Source organism: Meleagris gallopavo, chromosome 1, assembly GCF_905368555.1.
Source record: "Meleagris gallopavo chromosome 1, MGAL_WU_HG_1.1, whole genome shotgun sequence".
NCBI classification, from domain to species: domain Eukaryota; kingdom Metazoa; phylum Chordata; class Aves; order Galliformes; family Phasianidae; genus Meleagris; species Meleagris gallopavo.
Genome location: NC_139404.1, coordinates 30,584,873 through 30,604,810, shown reverse-complemented (window position 1 = coordinate 30,604,810; position 19,938 = coordinate 30,584,873). Strand labels below are relative to the sequence as shown.

General features: G+C 41.7%; 1 protein-coding gene and 1 long non-coding RNA gene across 4 annotated transcripts in view; one reads left to right on the top strand and one right to left on the bottom strand.

Annotated features, from left to right (window-relative positions):
• The window catches only part of LOC104909825 (uncharacterized), a 145,528-nt gene extending 143,676 nt beyond the window's left edge, over window positions 1-1,852 (bottom strand). The window contains exon 1 of one of the 3 annotated variants that reach the window (XR_014882240.1): window positions 1,262-1,852. This is a non-coding gene — a long non-coding RNA (uncharacterized LOC104909825). The remainder of the gene's footprint in view (window positions 1-1,261) is intronic. The other 2 variants (XR_014882239.1, XR_014882236.1) reach the window with 2 other exon arrangements.
• An 880-nt stretch (window positions 1,853-2,732) lies between these two features.
• On the top strand, window positions 2,733-18,041 carry SLC38A2 (solute carrier family 38 member 2). Its single transcript, XM_010707513.3, has 16 exons — window positions 2,733-3,046; window positions 3,585-3,748; window positions 3,885-3,966; window positions 4,082-4,197; window positions 6,862-6,935; window positions 7,037-7,129; window positions 7,324-7,405; window positions 10,476-10,558; window positions 11,442-11,500; window positions 11,618-11,767; window positions 12,541-12,620; window positions 12,716-12,816; window positions 13,183-13,307; window positions 13,612-13,756; window positions 13,867-13,964; window positions 14,667-18,041. Exons 2-16 carry the CDS (start codon window positions 3,630-3,632, stop codon window positions 14,763-14,765), a joined length of 1,506 nt encoding a protein of 501 aa, XP_010705815.1. The 5' UTR covers window positions 2,733-3,046; window positions 3,585-3,629; the 3' UTR covers window positions 14,766-18,041.
• The last annotated feature ends 1,897 nt before the right edge of the window (window positions 18,042-19,938 follow it).

Genomic DNA, 19,938 nt, shown 5'->3' with positions numbered 1-19,938 from the left:
AAAAATCACAGTTGCCAGCTACTTCTTTTTCTACACATAAAAACAAACAACCCAACTTAAAAAAAGAAAAAATGTTCACAGGCTAAGAAATTAGGGTGCATTAGAGCACAAGGTGAGCTTACAGGAGAGACACAGCTGCGAACTGAAATATGGAAGTGCACAGCATGCACTTCTCCAGCTACAAAAGAACCCATGGCACTCCTGTGTAACATACTGGAAGCTCCATTTCTACCTACATAACAGAAGCTAACCCAGTTTCTTCAGCACATAATGATCACAAATCACATATTCTCTTACAACACCCTTACAGTTCTGTATCTTGTTTTTGTTCATCTGGTTTTGCTTTGTTTTGAAAGTGCAAAGACTCACCCCAAAATGATTATGAGAGCAGGGGCAGCCCAACCACCCATAATGCTGCACCCAAGTAAATACAGAAATGTGTTGTGCAGAGTTCCTTCTTACCATCTTAAGGGATCAAAGTTTGTAAGGAAGTCTGTAATGAGTAAATACAGACAACAGAACAAAAAAATTTAAAAAGCAGGAAAAAAGGAAGGCACAGAGATGAGGGATTATGTTCGGATAAAAGGCAAGGGGGCTGAAAGGGAAGAAGAACATAAGAACATTGGCGAAAGGGGAGAAAGAAAAGCAATGTCCCAATGAAAACAAACGAATTGCTTAAACTATGGTGGGAACTGATTAATATTAACTTTTATTATTCTGATTGCAAAATGTGTTTCAAAATTGGATGAAACACGTTGTATGTACTTTTTGCCAAGTACATTCTTGGTAATTACAGTCAGGAAAATTATAATTCAATCAACGAGGCATTACTTAAAACCGCTTGAAAAAGTGGAGCATTTCAGTTAGCTAACAGCCCAAAATGGGTAAAGATGTTACAGACTCGATATCACACAGCAGTGTGAAGAGCACTCTGTGTGCCACACACTGACTCTCCCAATAATGGGCCATTAGGTTCAGAAAGTGCCATTTTTCTAAGTGCATTGTGACAGTTTTTATCCTCATAAATGAGGAAAGAAATCTCGTCACGTTGTTTTGGTTTAATATGAGGACAGTTGTGGAAAAAAATCCAACACTCATCTATCAAGACATAAAATTAGGATTTGGCTTGAAGAAAAAAACCACCAACGGTACAGCTGTGCTGCCCACAGCAACTGCTTCACATCTGCAAAGAGCTCCCCGTGCTTATCAGATTCACACCAAGCCATCCTTCAGGACGCTGCCATCGGTACCTCCAAGTTACCTTGCCCACAACACACGGAACGTCCGAAGGAACCAGCAGAAACCTCAACAAACGGGTCAGCCTGACCTCTGCGGTGCGAGCTGCAGTTCTGCACAACAGCTCAGTGCAGAACGGCACTGCCAAACTCCCACCATCAATTCACAGGGGCGCACGCCACAGCAGCCCCGCTCACAGCGCACCGCCGGAACGCAGTCGGAGCTGCGGGAGCCACGGCAACCACAGCTGCTTCGGGCGCATCACCGCACTGCCACGCGTATCTCGAGAGCTGCGGAAACCCAACCCGAGGCACCGGGGCGGACGGGAGTGAGGGCGGGGGCGAGCTCAGCCTCACGGGCGCCTCACGAGGCAGCGCAGGGAGCCGCGCCCCCCCCCTCCCATCCCCCGCAAAGCGCCCCTCGCCCAGGGAAGCGGCGGACGCGCTCGAGCGACACCGCGCTTCCGCAGGAGGGGCGCCGCACCGCAGAGCTGCCGCCCGCCTCCCCTGGGTAGAGGGGGAGGGAGAAGGGGGTGAGCGTTTGCGGTGGGGTGATGTCACGCCCGGATGGGGGCGGGGGGACAACTGCGGGATGGAAAATTTTCAGCCTCGCTCCTCCTGCGCGTGCTCGGCCCCGTCCCGCCCCGCCCCGTCTCCCCCTACCCCGTTCTCCGGGCCGAGGTGCTCTGGAACGTTCTGTGCTTCTAACGGTCGTGCCGCCTCGGCCTCGCGCCGCCACGGCGGGCCCGGCACTCGGTCAACGGGGCGACGCGCTGCCAGGCGGCTCGGCTGTGCCCCAGCCCGGCAGAGCGCGGGAGCCCCGGTGGGGTCCAAAGCGATGGAGCCCGGTGGGGCTGTGTGGCGGGGCGAAGCTCCGCTCGAGGGGAGCCTAGCTGCCCGCCGTGCACTAGACGGGGGAAGAAGCGCCGAGCAGAGCTGACACGACGTAGGCGGCTGAGATGCTCGAACGTGGGCGGCACAACCACCAACGAGACCCCGGCCCCTAAAAGAACAAGGAGCTGCCCTGCCCGCGGTCCGAGCACCGCCTGACGGCCAGGGCCCGCAGTGCGTGTGTGCGGGAGCGGGGCGCCACGTGCCCGCCGTCCCCGAAGCAGCTGCCCCGTGGGGGAGAAGGCACATTTTCCCTCTCGCCCCACGATCCATCGCCAGTAGGAGGCCGCTAATCCCTCTCGTCTCCCTCATGAGACTCCCGGTGGCAGCCTCGGGTCCGGGCTCACGCACGTGCATGCATCCCTGTTCACAACACCGCGGAGGGGCCAGAGGTGCGACGGCTGGGCGGGCTTAGTCGCGTATCCCCCCCCCGGCCAAGGGCGGGGCAGGAGACGCAGCCCCCTCCTCTCTCGGGGCTCCCGGAGCCGCGCCCCGCCCGCATCCCATGCTGCGGAAGGGGGTTAGTCGGGCAGAGCAGGGAGCGGTGGCGCCGACGGGAGGGAGAGAGGGCGGGCGGGCGGATGCGTGCCGCGCCCCTCGCGATGACGCGCTGCATTCTTGCCTGAAGAACGGCGGCGCCCCGAGGGGCCGTCAGACTGGGAGCGACGCCGCAGCCGGCACCGCGCGCCTCTCCGCTACGAGAACGCTGCCCCTGTGTTCCCTCCGCGCCGACGGCTTTTCCCAGTGACTGTGTACCCCGCCTTTATTTATTTCGGGTTCTCTTCGCCTCTCGTTCCGCTGACGCTCTGTAGCTGAGGATTTATTTATTTTTTTAGTCCTTGCGAGAAGCGCAGCACAGAGCAGAGCGCTCCGTCTCGCCGGGACTCCGGGACAGACCCGCCGCACAGCACTAGGAGGAGGTGAGAGGCTGCGGGGCGCGGAGCCGCGCTGTGTGCGGAGCCCCGCTCGGGGATGCCCAGGCGGGGCGCGTGGGGACACTGCCGCATCCCGGGAAGGATAGCAGTTGGAACGAAGGAGCGGCCGTGCGCTGCGCTGCGGCGCGGTCCTGTGCCCTCTCTGCGTTTTTCTATAGAAAATGCGGCGTCGGGGGATGGGGGGTGGGAGGGTGCGGGAGGTAAACACGGGGCTGCGGCCGCCGTGACATCGAGCCGTGGTGTTGCATCAGTCCCCGCGCAGCTGCCGTGGGGAGAACCTCCTCCGGGGGCTGCCTCCTCAGCGGCGGGGCGCAGCCCGTCCCCGTAGCTCGGTGCGGCTCGGACGGCGGCTCGGCGGCTCCCCGGCCCCGCGGCCGCCACCTTTGTGTGCCCGCGCCCCGCGCGCCCCCCGCCCGCTCCTGGTACTTTTCCACTCGGCGGCGGACGGGTGGGCGGGCGCGCGCCGGCCACGTGACGGCCGCCTTGCCCGCTGCGGCACTGACGTCGCCTCCCACCTCCGCAGGCGCGGCCGCCCCGCCGCCAAGGACAAAAGAGCGGCCCCTGCGCCATGAGCAGCGCCGAGATGGGCAAGTTCAACATCTCTCCCGACGAGGACAGCAGTAGCTACAGCTCCAACAGCAACGACTTCAGCTACCCCTACCCCACCAAGCCGGCCACCATGAAGAGGTGAGGGGCGCGGGCGGCTTTCCCCTGGGGTCCTTGGCCCGGTGTTGTCATCTTCCTCTGGAGCGGAGATGCGAAGGGGGAAGTGGCAGCGAGGGTCTGTCTGAAGTGGACTCTGATGATGCGATGTCTTTTACAGCCACTATGCAGATATGGATCCGGAAAATCAGAATTTCTTACTTGACTCCAACGTTGGAAAGAAGAAATATGAAACTCAGTATGTAAGTGTCCAGTCATGGTAGCTGCAGTTCAGGAAAATGGCTTTATTAGCAAACAGATGTTTAATTCTGATAGTGATAACTTTCCATTAATCATTACCTATCTCCCTTTTCTCAGCATCCGGGTACCACTTCCTTTGGGATGTCAGTATTTAATCTGAGCAATGCTATTGTGGGCAGTGGCATCCTGGGACTTTCCTATGCCATGGCTAACACTGGAATTGCTCTTTTTGTGTAAGTATCCTTTAGTTCCTAAAAAAAAAAAAAAAAAAAAAGCCTTCCTGCTTTGTAACTAATAAAAGATAGATATTTTAGATAAAAATTGCACCTTTGCAAAATACCCTGTCATTACTGCAGGTACAGAATTGTATTGTACTATTTATGGATTGCTTTCAATGAAAGGATTGTTATAAATTCAGAAGGGCTTGTAAAAATGTATAAATTGCAAGTTCTTCACTCATAAAAAGAGTTTACAGTGGGGTTTCTTATGTCTTCTGTAGCTTCTTTGTGAGCGACAGGCCTCCCTTGAGAAGTCTGTCATTCAGTCGGAAACTAACACAGAAATTGCTATTGTAATGGTTACCCAAAAAGCACAGAATCTGTATTGAGTTAGAAGAAAAGCATAAGATAAAGAGGATTGTTTTCTCTGACTCTTGCATGTCTGGCCCAGGACTATTACTGCTTTTCCTCCACTGACATCGTTATGCCTGTAAGGCTGTAGTGTACTTGCATCAGCAAAGAAATCCTTTTTATTGCTGTACTGTTTCTCAGTTCAGGGAACTGATTGAAAATCACCTATAAAATCACCGTCTCATTGCGAGGGAGGGATGTAGAATAACCGGCACATCTTTATTACTCGGTGTGTATTGACAGAAGCCTTCAGGTATAGGACAAGGCTGCAGTGACATCATTGGAGATTGTGTGAGGAAACAGTTCTGTACAGCTCTTTTGAAGGTCTTAGGAAAGGAGATCTTCCATATATTGGAGGCAGTTTGGCTCACACAACACATAAATTAAGTGACTTAGTGCAGCTGAGTGCAAATGGGGATTCTGAGACTAACTTAGATGATACTAAACTGAATAAACAATTGTGTGTTCAGAATAGGGAGGTACTTCACCTATTGACACACCACCTTCTGCTCTTAATTTTTAGAGCACACATAAGATAAACAGCATAATGCACATGAGAAAATTTCTTTGAGGAGAAATGGAAAAGAAATGAAGGGAGAAATAAATTTAAGGTTAGGTATCTGCGTAGGTGTGCACCTGATAGGGAGTCTTTTTTTTTTTTTTTTTTTTCCTATATTTGAAAGAGTGCTGAAAGCTGTGAATACAACAATTGGGTGATAAGGTAATTTAATTATCTTTCATTTCCAACTGGTGCATTCAAATCTTTTTATAGTAACACTGATTCAAAAATAAACTAACCTGTTAAACTTGGTGTAAGTGGTATAGTTTAGATGCAGGAAAGCAGAACTTCACCAGTGATGTTGAGGGCATTGCAGGCATCTTTACTAACTAGGTTACAGATTCACATCCAGATGCGGTTGATTATTACAGTAAATTCTTAGAAGACTGTGTGGAATCACTGGTGTCAGCACTGTGCTAAGGAAATGAATGACACAGTCCTGAAGCCAGGAGGAGAGTTAGTTTCTAGACGAGTTTGCTGACTGATGTTGTCAACACTCCTCTAAACAGCTATTCAAGGTTGACACTAAAGGATCCAGAACGTGCATTAAGTGTAATTAAATGTAACCTTAACGCATCTCGCTGTACTGTTTCTAGCTGATGCCTAAATTAAATCCGTACCTCTCAGAAACAGGTTTATTTTTTTGTGTGTGTGCATTGGGGTAGAATTGGCACACTAACACAAGTCTCCTGTGTTCCTTGGGCGAATTCATCTTTCAGATATTCTTCTTTCCAGTTCTTTCTAGTGTTTACTAATTTCGTTAACACTAAAAATGCTGCAGAAGGAGATGACGCTGAGAACTCTAAATGAAGCTTTGTGTTTTCCAGCAGATGTGCTGTTAATTAAGTATACTGGAAAGCAGTATGCGTGAGTCGGTGTAAGAAGGGCCAAGACATTTTTGAATATATTGTAGTTTTCCACAGTCGTCTTTAGCTGTGAAGAAGTCCCCCCTAGCGTGCCACTCCAGGAAGTGCACCTGCTGTGGTTCAATTCAGAGACCTGAATTTTAGATGTATCAAAACTGTGTTTCTGGAAATAATATTTGCTGCCTGTGAAAGCTGCAGAGAAGAGAAGCCACTAGCAATTCCATGTAAGCAATTCATATGAAACCTAACTTTTCAGTAAATATATTTTTGTTGCAATAGACCTGCGTTTCCTTTTGAAGACCAGGTGTACAGCTCTGAACATACCTTAATTTTCAGTCCTTAAAAGCTTTAACAGTTTCATTTTTTTATTTAAAAAGAAAAAAGTTTAAGCTGAAAAGCTGATTTGTTGATGAGTAGGAGATAATCTTCCCTTTGACTATGGTTGTAGCTGATGGTACATTCAAGACTTACTATTGAACAGGGGAAGGAAGGCAGGAGAAATACAGTTTCTTACACTGATACAAAAAAACATCCTGTTGATTTAAATAATGTAACAAAATATCAAGTGTTTCCAACTGAAATGTCCTAAAGCTTGCCTGTGCTTTTGCCACCTTATTAAACAATGCTTGTTTTCAGTCTTTTCCACTAGAATTTCTCTAAAATGGGTTCCTCTAAAATGCATTTTAGTATAAATTCCTTTCAAACTAGACATTAGCTGAAAGGATTTTAAGTTATATTTTATTTTCAGGTAGTGATTTAGTATAGTGTTATTGTTTAGTTTGCTTTTATTTAATAAGGTTACAGAAAATCATTTATGTCTCATTTATGTTTTTCCCCCTCCAGGATACTCCTGCTAGTTGTTTCAATACTTTCTCTGTATTCAGTGCATCTTCTTTTGAAGACTGCCAACGAAGGAGGTATGGCAAAGTACTATATTGTAAGCATGGTGTGTGTTTTGTGCTATTTTTTTGTGAAATAACACTGTTCCAATTATCTGTTTTGATGGGTTTTCTTTTAGGATCTTTATTATATGAACAGTTGGGAATGAAGGCATTTGGTATGCCTGGAAAACTTGCTGCTTCTGGATCAATTACAATGCAGAACATTGGAGGTGAGGACAAGATCTTAAAATGACTTTGTTGTCAGTAATAATTATTCCCTACTTATTGTGGAGACTTTTTTTTCACACAACATGTATTCATTAACTGCTTGTGTTCAAGTGAGGTTATGAAACATGTTATGTGATTCTTGCATCTTGTGACATATTCTGTATTTGTAATGATCTATGATGTTATTCACCTACAGCTATGTCAAGCTACCTCTTCATAGTGAAATATGAGTTACCATTGGTCATCAAGACATTTATGAACATCGAAGAGAACACAGGGTAGGTGTTAGAACTCCTCATCAGAGAAACTATTAGGAGAAACAAATACGGAGACTGCATATATTTTTATTTGGAGACCACGTTCGATACACCATAGGGTAGCTTCTTATCAGACAGAGATACAGTAAGTTTCTCCTTCCCTTAAGCATTCCACTTCATTTAGATCCAGCCTGTCCTGGGAAAAGGGTAGAAAAATACAGGTGTTGTATCATATTACAAAAAATTGTTCTCTAAAGAAAATCAGGTAAGTGTTAACGTATGTACATATAACATATGTATGTAAATACACTCTTGATAAGGAAAGGTAAATGTGGTTATGTGTTGGGGTTTTTTGTTTGTTTGTTTTCCAGTTACACTCCAACTAGTTTGGATTGATTGTTTTCTCATGTTAATACTGTGGTTGAATATCAGAGTAAGGTGATATAATGAATTTCAGGAGCCGTTCTCAAAAAAGGCATGGGGTTTAAATGCTGAACTTAAAGGAGTTTCTGTACCCAAATAAAAATCATTTAGTCCTGGAGACACCTTAACTCCATTGTGGCTTTTCTGCTTGGCTTTTAAAGGGGATGGGGTGCCTTGGGTGGAGTTCGTTTTACCTACATCTACCAGTCTGAAAGTTAGATTTTGAGCTTATCATTGTCTGGTCTGCATATACATAATCTGTGAAGAGAGACAATCCTCTGAAGTGGTCAGTTTAGCATACCTGATTTAGACACTTGTTTTGTGCATCTCCAATGAGTGATATATCACTGTATTGAAAGGATATGTAAAAACAGCTATCTAAAACAAGATACCTGACTTCAGATGGATAGAGTTAAGTGCTATAAATCTCACTCTTCAGAGTTGTACTTCTGTGCCTTGTCCTGAAGTGTCCCAGTCTTGAGAGGGCTGAGCAGCTCAAGACTCCAACTTACACCTAAGCCTGAGTTCAGAAGGTAGGCATTTTTCTGCCTGTGTTCCCCAAGGGGTTCAAGCCATTTGGTGTTCATACAGTTCATACAGCTTGCTGATAGATATTGTCATGAGGCTAATAGTAATTTTTTTATTATTATTATTATTTAATGTACTTGGATGAAGAATGCCACCTCCTCATTTAATTGCTAGGGTAGTTCTTACAAGTTCTTTCCTGGGGCAGTTCATTTCCCTCATTTGGCTGAATTCTTCAAGCCTTATTTTCCAAGCCCCTGGAACTGGTGATATTTACAAGGGGGCTTGGAGACGAATATTTTTAATTGTCCTGTCTTCAGAAGGGCATTCAAAATCAATTGGAGTTCGGGGGGAAGGGCCAGGGCTGTGAATTGCACTGGATACAGCTACTGCTGTGCAAACAAGTCAGCGGTGTCTGACAGACAAAATTCAGAAATTGAGATTTATATCCTCAGTGTTCTCTTTTTGGCTGTTCACTGATATAAAGTAAGTCTTTTCTCAGTGCTCTAACAATTGTGGACCCCGTTTAACTGACTCTCTCCATGCATTGCTTAGGGGAGTCTGGGTGGCTACCATTGGCATGGATTCCACTCTGGCAGCCTGGTGCATAAAATGTAAGCACTTACCTGTTTAAATGTCCCAAAATAATGCTTACTGTAGAAAAAAATGTTCTGAAATTCTGAGACAATATTACAAATACTAGCTCAATTTTTACAATTTATTTTGCATTGCTTTTTTTTTTTAATATTCAGCTGAATTTTGAAGCTGAGCAATCCTGTTCTTCAGAACAGAAAAACTTTTATGTCCTTGATCTGAAAGTCCCTATTACCTTTTTGTTGTACATGCACAATAAAAGTGCCCATTCTTTCGACCGCCAAATGCCAGAAGTCTGCTCTGATTTATTTGTAATTCACCATGAGACGATTGCATTAAATAAGTAAATAAATAAAGAGCACACCACATTCATGTCCTATACACATGAACTTCCTAAAATAGATGTCTACGTTTAGTTATCCCAGATAAAACTGGGTAAAAAGAACCAAATTATTTCTGCGCTTGCTACATAAACCCAGAACAAGTCTGTTAAAGGTATTCCATATTTCAACTAGCATGTAGGCTTATAATTCAGAAATTATGTTCGAATGCACAAATTTCCAGTCAAGTAATACAATTTTCATTGTTTATCTGAATGGCATACAATTCATTTTGAAATATATCCTGTATGTATTAGCTAACAGTATTTCAAGTAATTGTAAAAAAAAAAAAAATGTAAAATGTTAATTTGGGAATAAGTGCTTAATGTTACTTGAATTACTTGAAAAATATAAGATACTTCTGTACAGTCACGTGAAGAAAGCAGTTACTCTGTTATGCTAAAACTATTGAAGATCAGTTGTCCCGTTAGCTCCATGAAATTACATCCCGTTTACACAGATCTAGTTTTGTTTTCCCATCTTTCCAAGGAAGATGGTCACCTTCCAACACTCTAAAATGTTGCATCACAAAATAGCTGCTGCCTTGTACAGAATAAATGGAAAAATTAAAAAAGATCTGAAGGGAAAAAATCTCCCAAGTTTCTTACCAGTGTTCCCTACTAGAAGGGACTAATCATGCCTCCAGTACAATCCCACTGTTCTTCCAGTACTTTCCAGCCAGTGGGCTTGAGCTACTGCCTTAATTCCAGCCCTCATCTGTTTTTCTTTAACTCCCGCAGGGCACCCAGCAGAACTTTATTGTCATTAAAGCAGATAATCACCCTGCTGGGGCCCTGTTATGTTGTAATACATCTGGAGAGTCAAGAATCACCATTTAAGCAAATTACTATTTTTCATGGTTTATCCCAGCCGATTTTTTTTTTTTCTCCCCAGTCGTTTATTTTTTTGTCTTCTGACTTCCAGATGCATATTAATTTTAGAAAAAGGACACTAAAGGAAAGGCACAATACAGGTTTGGGGTGAGACAGGAAGGTCTATAGGGCTCTAGGTCCATATAGTAAGTCGAGTGCTAATCTTTGTAGTACCAGACACTGCATTTTTATAAATAGCCATATGTGGTAGGAAAAAATAAGATTGAAGACTAAACTGCAAATCTTGTGACTTTTTAAGGATTTTGATTACTTACATATGCTGTCTTTTTCCTACAGACAATGGTATCTTAATGGCGACTATTTAGTGCTGATGGTGTCTGTCATCCTCATTCTTCCCCTGTCTTTACTGAAAAATTTAGGTAAGCAGTAAATAAAGTAGAATCAGATTAAAAATGTACTGAAAATAGTGTGAGGAAAGGGGTTGATAGGATGTTTGAGTTTTGGAGTCCTCTGTAAACTGACAGCTGTCCCCAAACTGGGGGGGGAGGGAGGGGCAGGAATCTTAAAGGCTAGGGATGTGGTTGTGGACTATAGATAGGAAAGCTTTAGGACAAGAATTAGCAGTACTTTGTTTGTATTGCAATTGAAAGGTTTGACCTGTTCTGATCAGCTGTGCAGTACAGTGTTACTGACTGTCCTGTAGCAGTCTCCAAAGAAAACAGTGCTAGTCCTGGGCATTTCAACTGGGCATTTCCAGTATAAATAGAAGTCACCTTTCTCATTTCAGTTGCCAAGCAGCAGTAAAATATTTATATAAGGTGCCTTACATAAATGTCTGTAATGCAGTAATGTATCTGAGTAACTTAGATAACATGCTTTCTGTTTAAAGAATTCTGTGGTGGAACCTTGATAACTGGAAGTCTTAATGTGAATTACTTTTTAAAGTCATTACTTCCTACAAATTAAATTATTCAATAAAAACAAAAGGGAAGGCTGACTTGTCATGGAGTGTATTCTTTAGAATGATTCTTATAGTCAGTATATAATTAAAAAATAAATAGGGTTTTTAAAGTTATGAAGTTTATTAGTACAGAGTCAGCGCTGCATTTTTCTTGTGTGTCTTTGAGAACTTTCAGATCTGGGATGAGATTAAGAAGTTAATCGGTGGTTAACTTGTTTTATTCAATGTAAAGAAAAATGGCAATCCAAAGAGATCACAGTCAGAAAATATTTTGTCTTAATGATGTTACGACGTGAATACTGTATCTTAGATTTTGTTTTTTAATCTTTTTTTGAATATAGGATATTTGGGCTATACCAGTGGCTTTTCCTTACTTTGCATGGTCTTCTTTCTGATTGTTGTAAGTATAATTTTGTAGACTTCCATCTACATTTTTGAAGTGAAATTAAACAGAGGTTCTAGAGGTTTCACATTCTAGATTAATGAAAGTAACATAAATGCGTTCATTTATTCCCAGGTAATTTGGAAGATGTTTCAGATTCCTTGTCCTATGGACAGTGACATCATAAACGCAACGTTAATAAATGCAACACTGGCACCCTTCACAGATGAAAATATAACAATTGATGATGCATGCAAGCCAAAATATTTCATCTTCAATTCACAGGTAACTGACAGAATCAGATTCTGTGTTTAAAAATAGCCAAAAGAGACCATATAAATAAGTTCTGGATCAGATCCTTTTTTCTTATCCTCTGCAAATTTGATATGTGCAAAGAATTTCTCTTCTGGCAGAGTTGGAAACAGTTTATGTCCTGTAGACTAGGTGTTCCCATGCATGGAAACGCATAGAAATTAAAGGAGCTCAAGGTGTCTAACTGAGAAGAATGTCATATGCTCAGATCTCATTCTTGGTTAGAGCATTTCTTGAGCTTCCTCAGGTTCCATTGGTAGTTTAGTCAAGCACTTAAAAAAAGCAGAACGTAAAGAAGATTAATTGAGTAGTTGAAGCATGTTGTTGAGAAATGTATGCCATGATTTGAAATAGACTTTAAGGTCTCAGTCACAGTCTTGACTCTCGAATTAGCTTGATTACAGTGGTGAATCTTCAGACATGGGGAGGAAAATGCATAACCAAGATCAGGCTATCACGGCTCAACCCCATGAGTTGCAGAAAACATTCTGAATGAAAATATGTTCAGTTCAGCATGGACTTCAGTGAGACTTGAGAATATTTGGTACCTCAGTCTGAATTCTAAAAAACAGAAACATAAAACAGTTTTACTTCTGCCAAAGTGCCAGTTCCAAAGGATCACTAGTCTTCATGGAAAAACTGAAAGAAATCCCTAATTCCAAACTGGAAACTTACTGATCAATTTTTTAAAACTCAATTTCTAATGTCTGTTGAGATGCTTAAAAAAGAACATTTATGTTTTTCAGACTGTCTACGCTGTCCCAATCCTGACATTTTCTTTTGTCTGTCATCCTGCAATTCTTCCTATCTACGAAGAACTGAAAAGGTAAATACTAGATAAGTGCCCCTAATTTCACTGCACAAAGAAAATAGTATAAAACAGTGTTTTCTCATAGCTAACAATATTTAATTTTCTTGCAGCCGAAGCCGTAAAAGAATGATGAATGTGTCCTATGTATCTTTTTTTGCCATGTTCCTGATGTACTTATTGGCTGCTCTCTTTGGTTACTTAACATTTTATGGTGAGTATTACCATCCCTGCTTTCTTTTAAATGAATTATGTTTTGCAAAACCACAGTAGTACTTTTAAGTTAGAGCAAACAATTGCTTGCAGTGTGTGATTAGAAACTAAAGTTTTGTAGTGTTCATTTTTTTTATATTCTTAGAAGTGCATATCCAAAAACAGATCAGTAGTGGAAGGAGGCCTAAGGTACTGGATGGAAACAGATTCATTGCCTCCAAATTATCCTTGAATAAAATAGAGATATGCTTTCAGGAACTGTGGGGCTTTTGATGTGTACTGCTCAGACTGTAACAGTATTTTGAGCAAAGAGTTATCTTGGGAAGCGTGCCAACTACATCTAACTAAAATAATATTTACTTTATAGGAAGAGTTGAATCAGAACTACTTCATACCTACTCTGCTTTTCTGGGTGCTGACATTCTTCTTCTAATTGTGCGTCTTGCTGTACTTATGGCTGTAACTCTTACTGTACCTGTGGTTATTTTCCCAGTAAGTAATTTTTTTAAATCTTAGTACAATTATTTTTTATCTCATCTCCTGCTGTAGTCATTTGCTGATGTGGCAACTTCCATTTTTTGATGTATAGAATTTTTCTCTTAACTGAAAAAAAAAAGCCATAAATTTATTTTAATAAGTTTGAAATATTTCTATGCCATTAATAAAAATGCAGCATTTACATTAATCATCCAATTATATTGCTTTCCTGATTCTGAAAGAACTCAAACTGTTAGATTATCAGCTTACAGAAATCAGCATGTGTTGTTTTTGTTTTTTTTTTCCTTCTCTTTGAAAGATCCGCAGTTCCGTTACCCAACTTCTGTGGGCAGGGAAAGAGTTCAGTTGGTGGCGTCACTGTTCTATTACAGTTGTTCTTCTGGCATTTACCAACGTGCTCGTTATCTTTGTCCCTACTATCCGAGACATCTTTGGGTTCATTGGTAAGCATTTTCACATCACTTCAGGTAGTCCATTAATCTTGGATTCAGTTATGGTCCGATTGAATTATGCTTACCTGTTCACAAAATTTTTGTCTGTGCTTTGTTAACAGGTGCATCTGCAGCAGCTATGCTGATCTTTATTCTTCCTTCTGCCTTCTATATCAAACTAGTCAAGAAGGAACCAATGAAGTCAGTGCAAAAGATTGGGGTATGTATAGCCAAACATATAAAGATTACACTTGCTTACTAATGTAGAGCAAAAAAAATTAGTTTCCTTCTTCATAAATTAAGGATTTTGAAATCCTAGTGAAGGCAATCAATGAAGTGTCATCTAATGTTATTGCAGTTAATGTGTGGAACTTATGTAAGTACTCAGAACTGAGGTCACTGCCATCATGAGGCTCAGTTCACTTTAGTGGCTTTTCTTTCTCCCCGTCTCAACAATGGTACTACATTTAGATTGTTGTGTATTCAAAGGATTACTGACAAGCACTGTACAAAAAGCCTTGCAGTTCTTCCTTAAATTTTCTTTCAAGGTGTTTTTTCTTTCCTGTTGTTTCAGTCATTCTGACTGATATCTGCTCTGCCTGGTCTTAGACTTCACTGATGCAGAGCCAGTCGAGTGCAGAGTGGCACAGTCTGCTATCAGCAGAGCTACATTAATTTTCTGCAGTTGAGGACAGGTCTGCTATACTGGGGGGGAGGATTCTTTATTTTCTTTGAAAAAGGATTTCAGTTACAAGAAAAATGTCCAACTTCTTATTACTTTCTGTGATATTTTGTCTTTTTTTTTTTTTTTTTACTAGTTGCTCCTTCCTCCATGAGCAATGGAATTTGTGCCATATATATGCATGACTTCATAGATCCAGTAGCAGAAACTGATCCGCTTCTTTATATTCTCTCTTTTCAGGCTGCATTATTCTTTCTAAGTGGTATACTTGTGATGACTGGGTGTATGACACTGATTATTCTAGACTGGATCCATACTGATGCTTCTGATGGGCATTAACTGTCCTGGTGTAATACCCCACTTCAAATGCCAGTGTTCACTCAGATACCTACTGAGAATGAAAATGAGCTATTCAGCTTCCTTCCTTTAAAATGCAGATTCTATGTTGATGGTTCTTCTGATTGTAGAATACCTGAACTCTGGCTTTAAAGAACTATTCTGCATGATGGAAATGGATACTAACATCAAACCACGTGAGTGTCTGGCTGAAGGAAGTGACAACTTTATTCCATTCCAGAGAATGGATAGAACTCTGTGTAGACTTTTATCAAGCCATGTTTGGCTTTCATCATTGTTACTTGGATATTTTGTTATTTTACTTGAATGTGCCTAATGGAACCATTTGATGTGAGAAATGACTCTTAATTTACAGCAAAGTGTTTAAATAACCAATGAGAGAGAGAAAAAAAAACACTATTATTTTTTGTACCAAAAATTCTTATGGACCTCAAAAGCACTATTTTGACTTTAAGAAACTTTTTTTCTAGAAAGAAACGTGCGCATAAAAATAGGTAATCAGTGGCCTAAATTAAATCTAGTTTGCCTCTCTTTAGAGGCGTAACTAGAAGAAATTTTGTTAAAAATACTTTTGATGACCATAACAGAAGATGAACAAATTCGAGCAAAATCTTCAAATTGCAAATGTTTCCCATAAAAATTTAATTTTCACTCTACTGAAATTTTAACTACAGTTTACCTTTGTTTCAAAAAAAAAAAAAAAAACAGGAAAAAAAAAAAGTGTGGAAACCCAAATTGTCAAGCTTTAAAAAGTATCAATCCCTTAGAATGGGTACACTTGAGAAATGTAGTTAATGTGGAATTCAGAGAGATGATATTGACATTTCCATTCTTGAAGTACTCAATAGTGCAATTGGGTAAAACAGGGTTTGGGGTTTTTTGCTTTTTTTGATTCGTTTCATTGTTGGTTTTTTTTTTTTTCTGTTGTAGATAAAAACTTAATGGCAATGGAGCATATCATTATGCCATTATATAATACTCTTCCATGGAGTTCTGTTCATTAATAAGGTCCACTGTCAGTTGTAGAAACGTTTGTTGTTGTTTTTTTTTTTTTTTCTGTCCTGTCTTGAAACACTCAGTAGGGAAAGAAAAAGGTCCTAATGTAGTTTACTAGTTGTATAATATTCAAAAGCTGTACAATATTTCTCAAAGTACTCATCCATTATTGGATTTTTAATTACTTGACTATTCTGTTTCTGAGTCAAATCCACAAAATAACTGCGCCAGTGTTTCATGCTTGGTACAAACTCTCTTCACACACACAACTGGGATTCCTCTTCCAATTTATAGTATATCGTAGTATTAAAGATAACCTCATAGACTGAATAGTCATCTCATACTTGTTTGCTTCAGAAATAGGTAAGTTTTTTATGAACCCTAGCTAGCTGATGAAACAGATGCTGTATGGTTGTGATAGCTGTTTTGTTTCTAGTGCATGTTTACTCTTTCATTCTTATCCCAGAGTGAAGAGAAATAACACTTATGTAACAGCGTACTTGGCTTACAAGAGGTTCTCAAACACAATATTAGGTACAAAAGCCTAGATAGAGATTATTAATGAAATAATCATGGCAATGTGGTCAGTTGTCTTCATCTAACATAACGTTTTAAAAGTCTGATTTACAACGTTCCACTCAGCATTTCTCAGAGGGAACAAGTAGGGCCCTGTAATCCATTGATTAAACAGTGCCTGAGACTTTTTTTGCTCTTGTAGAATCGGTCAGGAACAAATCTAAATTACAGTCATTGTTTGGCAGATAACATCAAGCTCTGCCCAGCCATTTAAAATCCATGAAAAAACATTGCAGGTATTTTGTACTGATACTTCTGCATGGCTATAAGTGCTGGTTGCTACGTCTGTAATGTAAACTGTAATGAGAAGTTAGATTTCTTTTGTGATGTTTGTATCATTCGTTTGGTGGTACTCAACTGGCGATGAACCATCCTGAAGTCAGCACTGACTAAAGCTCCTTAGGTACTTCTCTGCCTCAGGTACTTTACATCCATGGTAACTATCCCATGATACCTGATATACAGCAGTGCTGAGCACATGCCTCTACTTGGGCAGCTTTTCTTCTTCCTCTGCAAACACAGAACAGCTGAAGAGGATTAAAATGTCTACCTTTGAGCAATTTGTAGCACATAAGGGACGAAGCACTTCCCTTAACAGCTTTTTAAAAAAATAATAATCTTCTTTCTCTCGGAACGATAGGAGAGAAAAAAATTAGAGGTTATTACACAGTCCCTCTCTGCACCTGGAGAGGAGAAAGATTTTTTTTTTTTTTTTGTGATGGCACCTCATAATGCTGTTATCATATATGTCATCTAATTCTTTTAATGTAGCAATTTCTGGATTTTGTGTTAAGCGTTGTATTACTTGATGGCTGGCTCTCCACCTGCAACAGTTGAGTTCCACTTGGCTGGGTTGGTTACAAATGTATGTTTTTGGTTGGTTGTTTTGGTTTTCTTTTTTTTTTTAGTTATGTTTATTTTTGGAAACCTGTCTGTCTAAAGTTGCCTACGTAACAAATGACCTGAAAGAGCAGCTTCAGTATTAAACCACTGTTCTGTCACCTCAGTTAGACATTACTGTCTTCCATGATATTTCAGTCATAAGTGTAATATGTTATTTATAAAACATTAATCCATTAAGCCTAAACCTATTTTTCAATATTTATGATATTATATGTACATAAAATTGTATGTGTGTATATACTGTAAGTATAATGTATATAGTGTAGGTTCAGGGTTTGGGATTTATGTATATATTTCTCTCTCATTACTGAAAATTACATCATTTCAATGAGTTGTTCATGTTGTACATCTGTATAACAACTGTCAAAGGAAAGGTCCTTTTACAACAAAATGTAATGCTTACCAAAATGGAAGTAATGTGTTACACCAAAGGGTGTAGAACGCTAAGATTGTATTTATTACAAATGTATATGTTGCAATAAACACAAATGTCACTTGGGTCCATAAAAAGCATAGTTCAGGTTTGTGTATGTTTTGCTTCTGAAATTTACCATGGATGTTTATGATTTCCTGAATGTGGCAATTTAACAACTCTTAGGCTCTAACAGATGTGTTAGGCCATCAGATTCAGGCATCCTACAGTACATCCCTGTACATATGTAAGTAGTCACTGTATTGTTAGACGCCAGCAGAGGAGCTACAGCTGTTGGCAGAGTGCAACACAGTTTCAATGAAACATTGTATGTTTGTTTTAACTGAACTTAAATAAACAGATAATGCTAAGCAATGTTGTTGTGGTTTTGGGGGGAGACATTTGAAAGATTTTCTATAAAGCAGATACTGCATCTTAAATTTCATGCATGATTTACAGGTCTATGAACACTTTCTACGCGGGGGTGGAAGGGGTTGGAATTGCATACACTGAAGTCTACAATTTATGAAACTCCTGAAGTATCCAGAACAAGTCTGAACATCAAAGAAAAGGGGATTAAATTCATCCAGAATTCTCCATGTTACTTTTTGCATTATGGGCAACAATAGCCACTATTCTATTGGGAATCATTTAAGTGTAAATAAATGAGTGGCTGCTATTTTCATGCAGCTAAATCTCCTGGATAGTTACTATGATTCTCTAAAATTTTCCAAAACTGGGGCTTCTGTTTATATTGAATTATATCCAGTGGCCAAAATAGAAATGCGATACATCAGTTCTTTGTTGCCTGGAAATTTTTATCAATTCGTGTGAATCTACCTATTTCCCAACTAGAATTAGGCTTGAAAGAAGGATGCCAAAGGTGTAATGTGGTGTGCTGTGTGTACAACAAAACGCTATATAAAAGGACTATTAAAGATGCATAGTTAAGCACTCTGAAATTAGGAAATTTCTCAATTAATGTTGCTTTAACTACATGGTCACAGAGTTTTTTGCTGGAACCCCCATCAAGTAGCTACGTGTTATTTTTTATCATGTCAGAATCACAGAATTGTAGGGGTTGGAAGGGACCTCTAGAGATCATCGAGACCAACCCCCCTGCCAAAGCAGGTTCCCTACACCAGGTCGCACAGGTAGGCGTCCAGGCGAGACTTGAATATCTCCAGAGAAGGAGACTCCACAACCTCCCTGGGCAGCCTGTTCCAGTGCTCCGTCACCCTCACCGTGAAGAAGTTCTTATGCACATTCATGCGAAACTTCCTATGCTGCAGCTTATGTCCGTTTCCCCTCGTCCTGTCTCCACGTACCACTGAAAAGAGACTGGCCTCACCGCTATGGCCCCCACACCTCAGATATTTAGCATAGGTAACAACCTTCCTGTGGCCTTCATGTTTCTTACATGCCCTCTGCAAACAGCAGAACAGTGGAGCAGAGACAAGCGAGGTGTTGTGGGTATCCCCACATGCTCAGGCGTCAGAGGGCTGCGGTGATTGGGGTCAGACAGGATTCTGCTTCATGTTAAGGTAAACACCATTTAGGGAGCAGGTGTTACTGCTCTTGTTTCATAGGATCACCTCGTTTGGTACATTGTGCTGGCAGTGCAGCTACGTGCTGCAGCTCTAGCAGTCCCTGCAGCAGATATGAGGCCTGGTCTCACAACATCACCTGGAGGCCCCGCTCCAGTCCCCTTTGAGGAGCAGGGCATGGGACGGAGCGGTGACAAGCAGGGTAAATGTTCTTGGGAGAGAATGCAAGTGAGAAGAATGATGGTGGTCACAGGCTAGTGTATGTGCTTAGGGGAGAGAGGGCATGAGGCGTTCTGCTATCTACTTGGAGGCACCTTAAAAGACAGCGAGACATCAGATGAGAAAGCAAGGCCCATAGGTCCCTCTTAGAGCAAACTGGATAGCAAGTATTGATTCCCAAACTTAAACTCTGTCCCAGAAAAGTCCGGATTTCCCAACACTGCGCATTTTGCAGTCTGAGCTCCCTCTGCTCGCTCTGACCCTTCTGAGAGCTTTCACTTTGGGTATGGCGTACCACATATGCCTGGCTCCATCAGACCTTAAAACAGCCAACTGCCATCCCAGACTCAGGACAGAACAGAAGTGCAGCAGCCTCTCCTTTCCCAGGAGGCAGACCAAACCCTGCCATAAGCCCTCCTGGCAGAGCGTGGGGAGCACAGCCCATGCCACCAGCTGGGTGACAGAGGGATGTGAGCTGTGCTTCAAAACCCAGTCTGTCCTT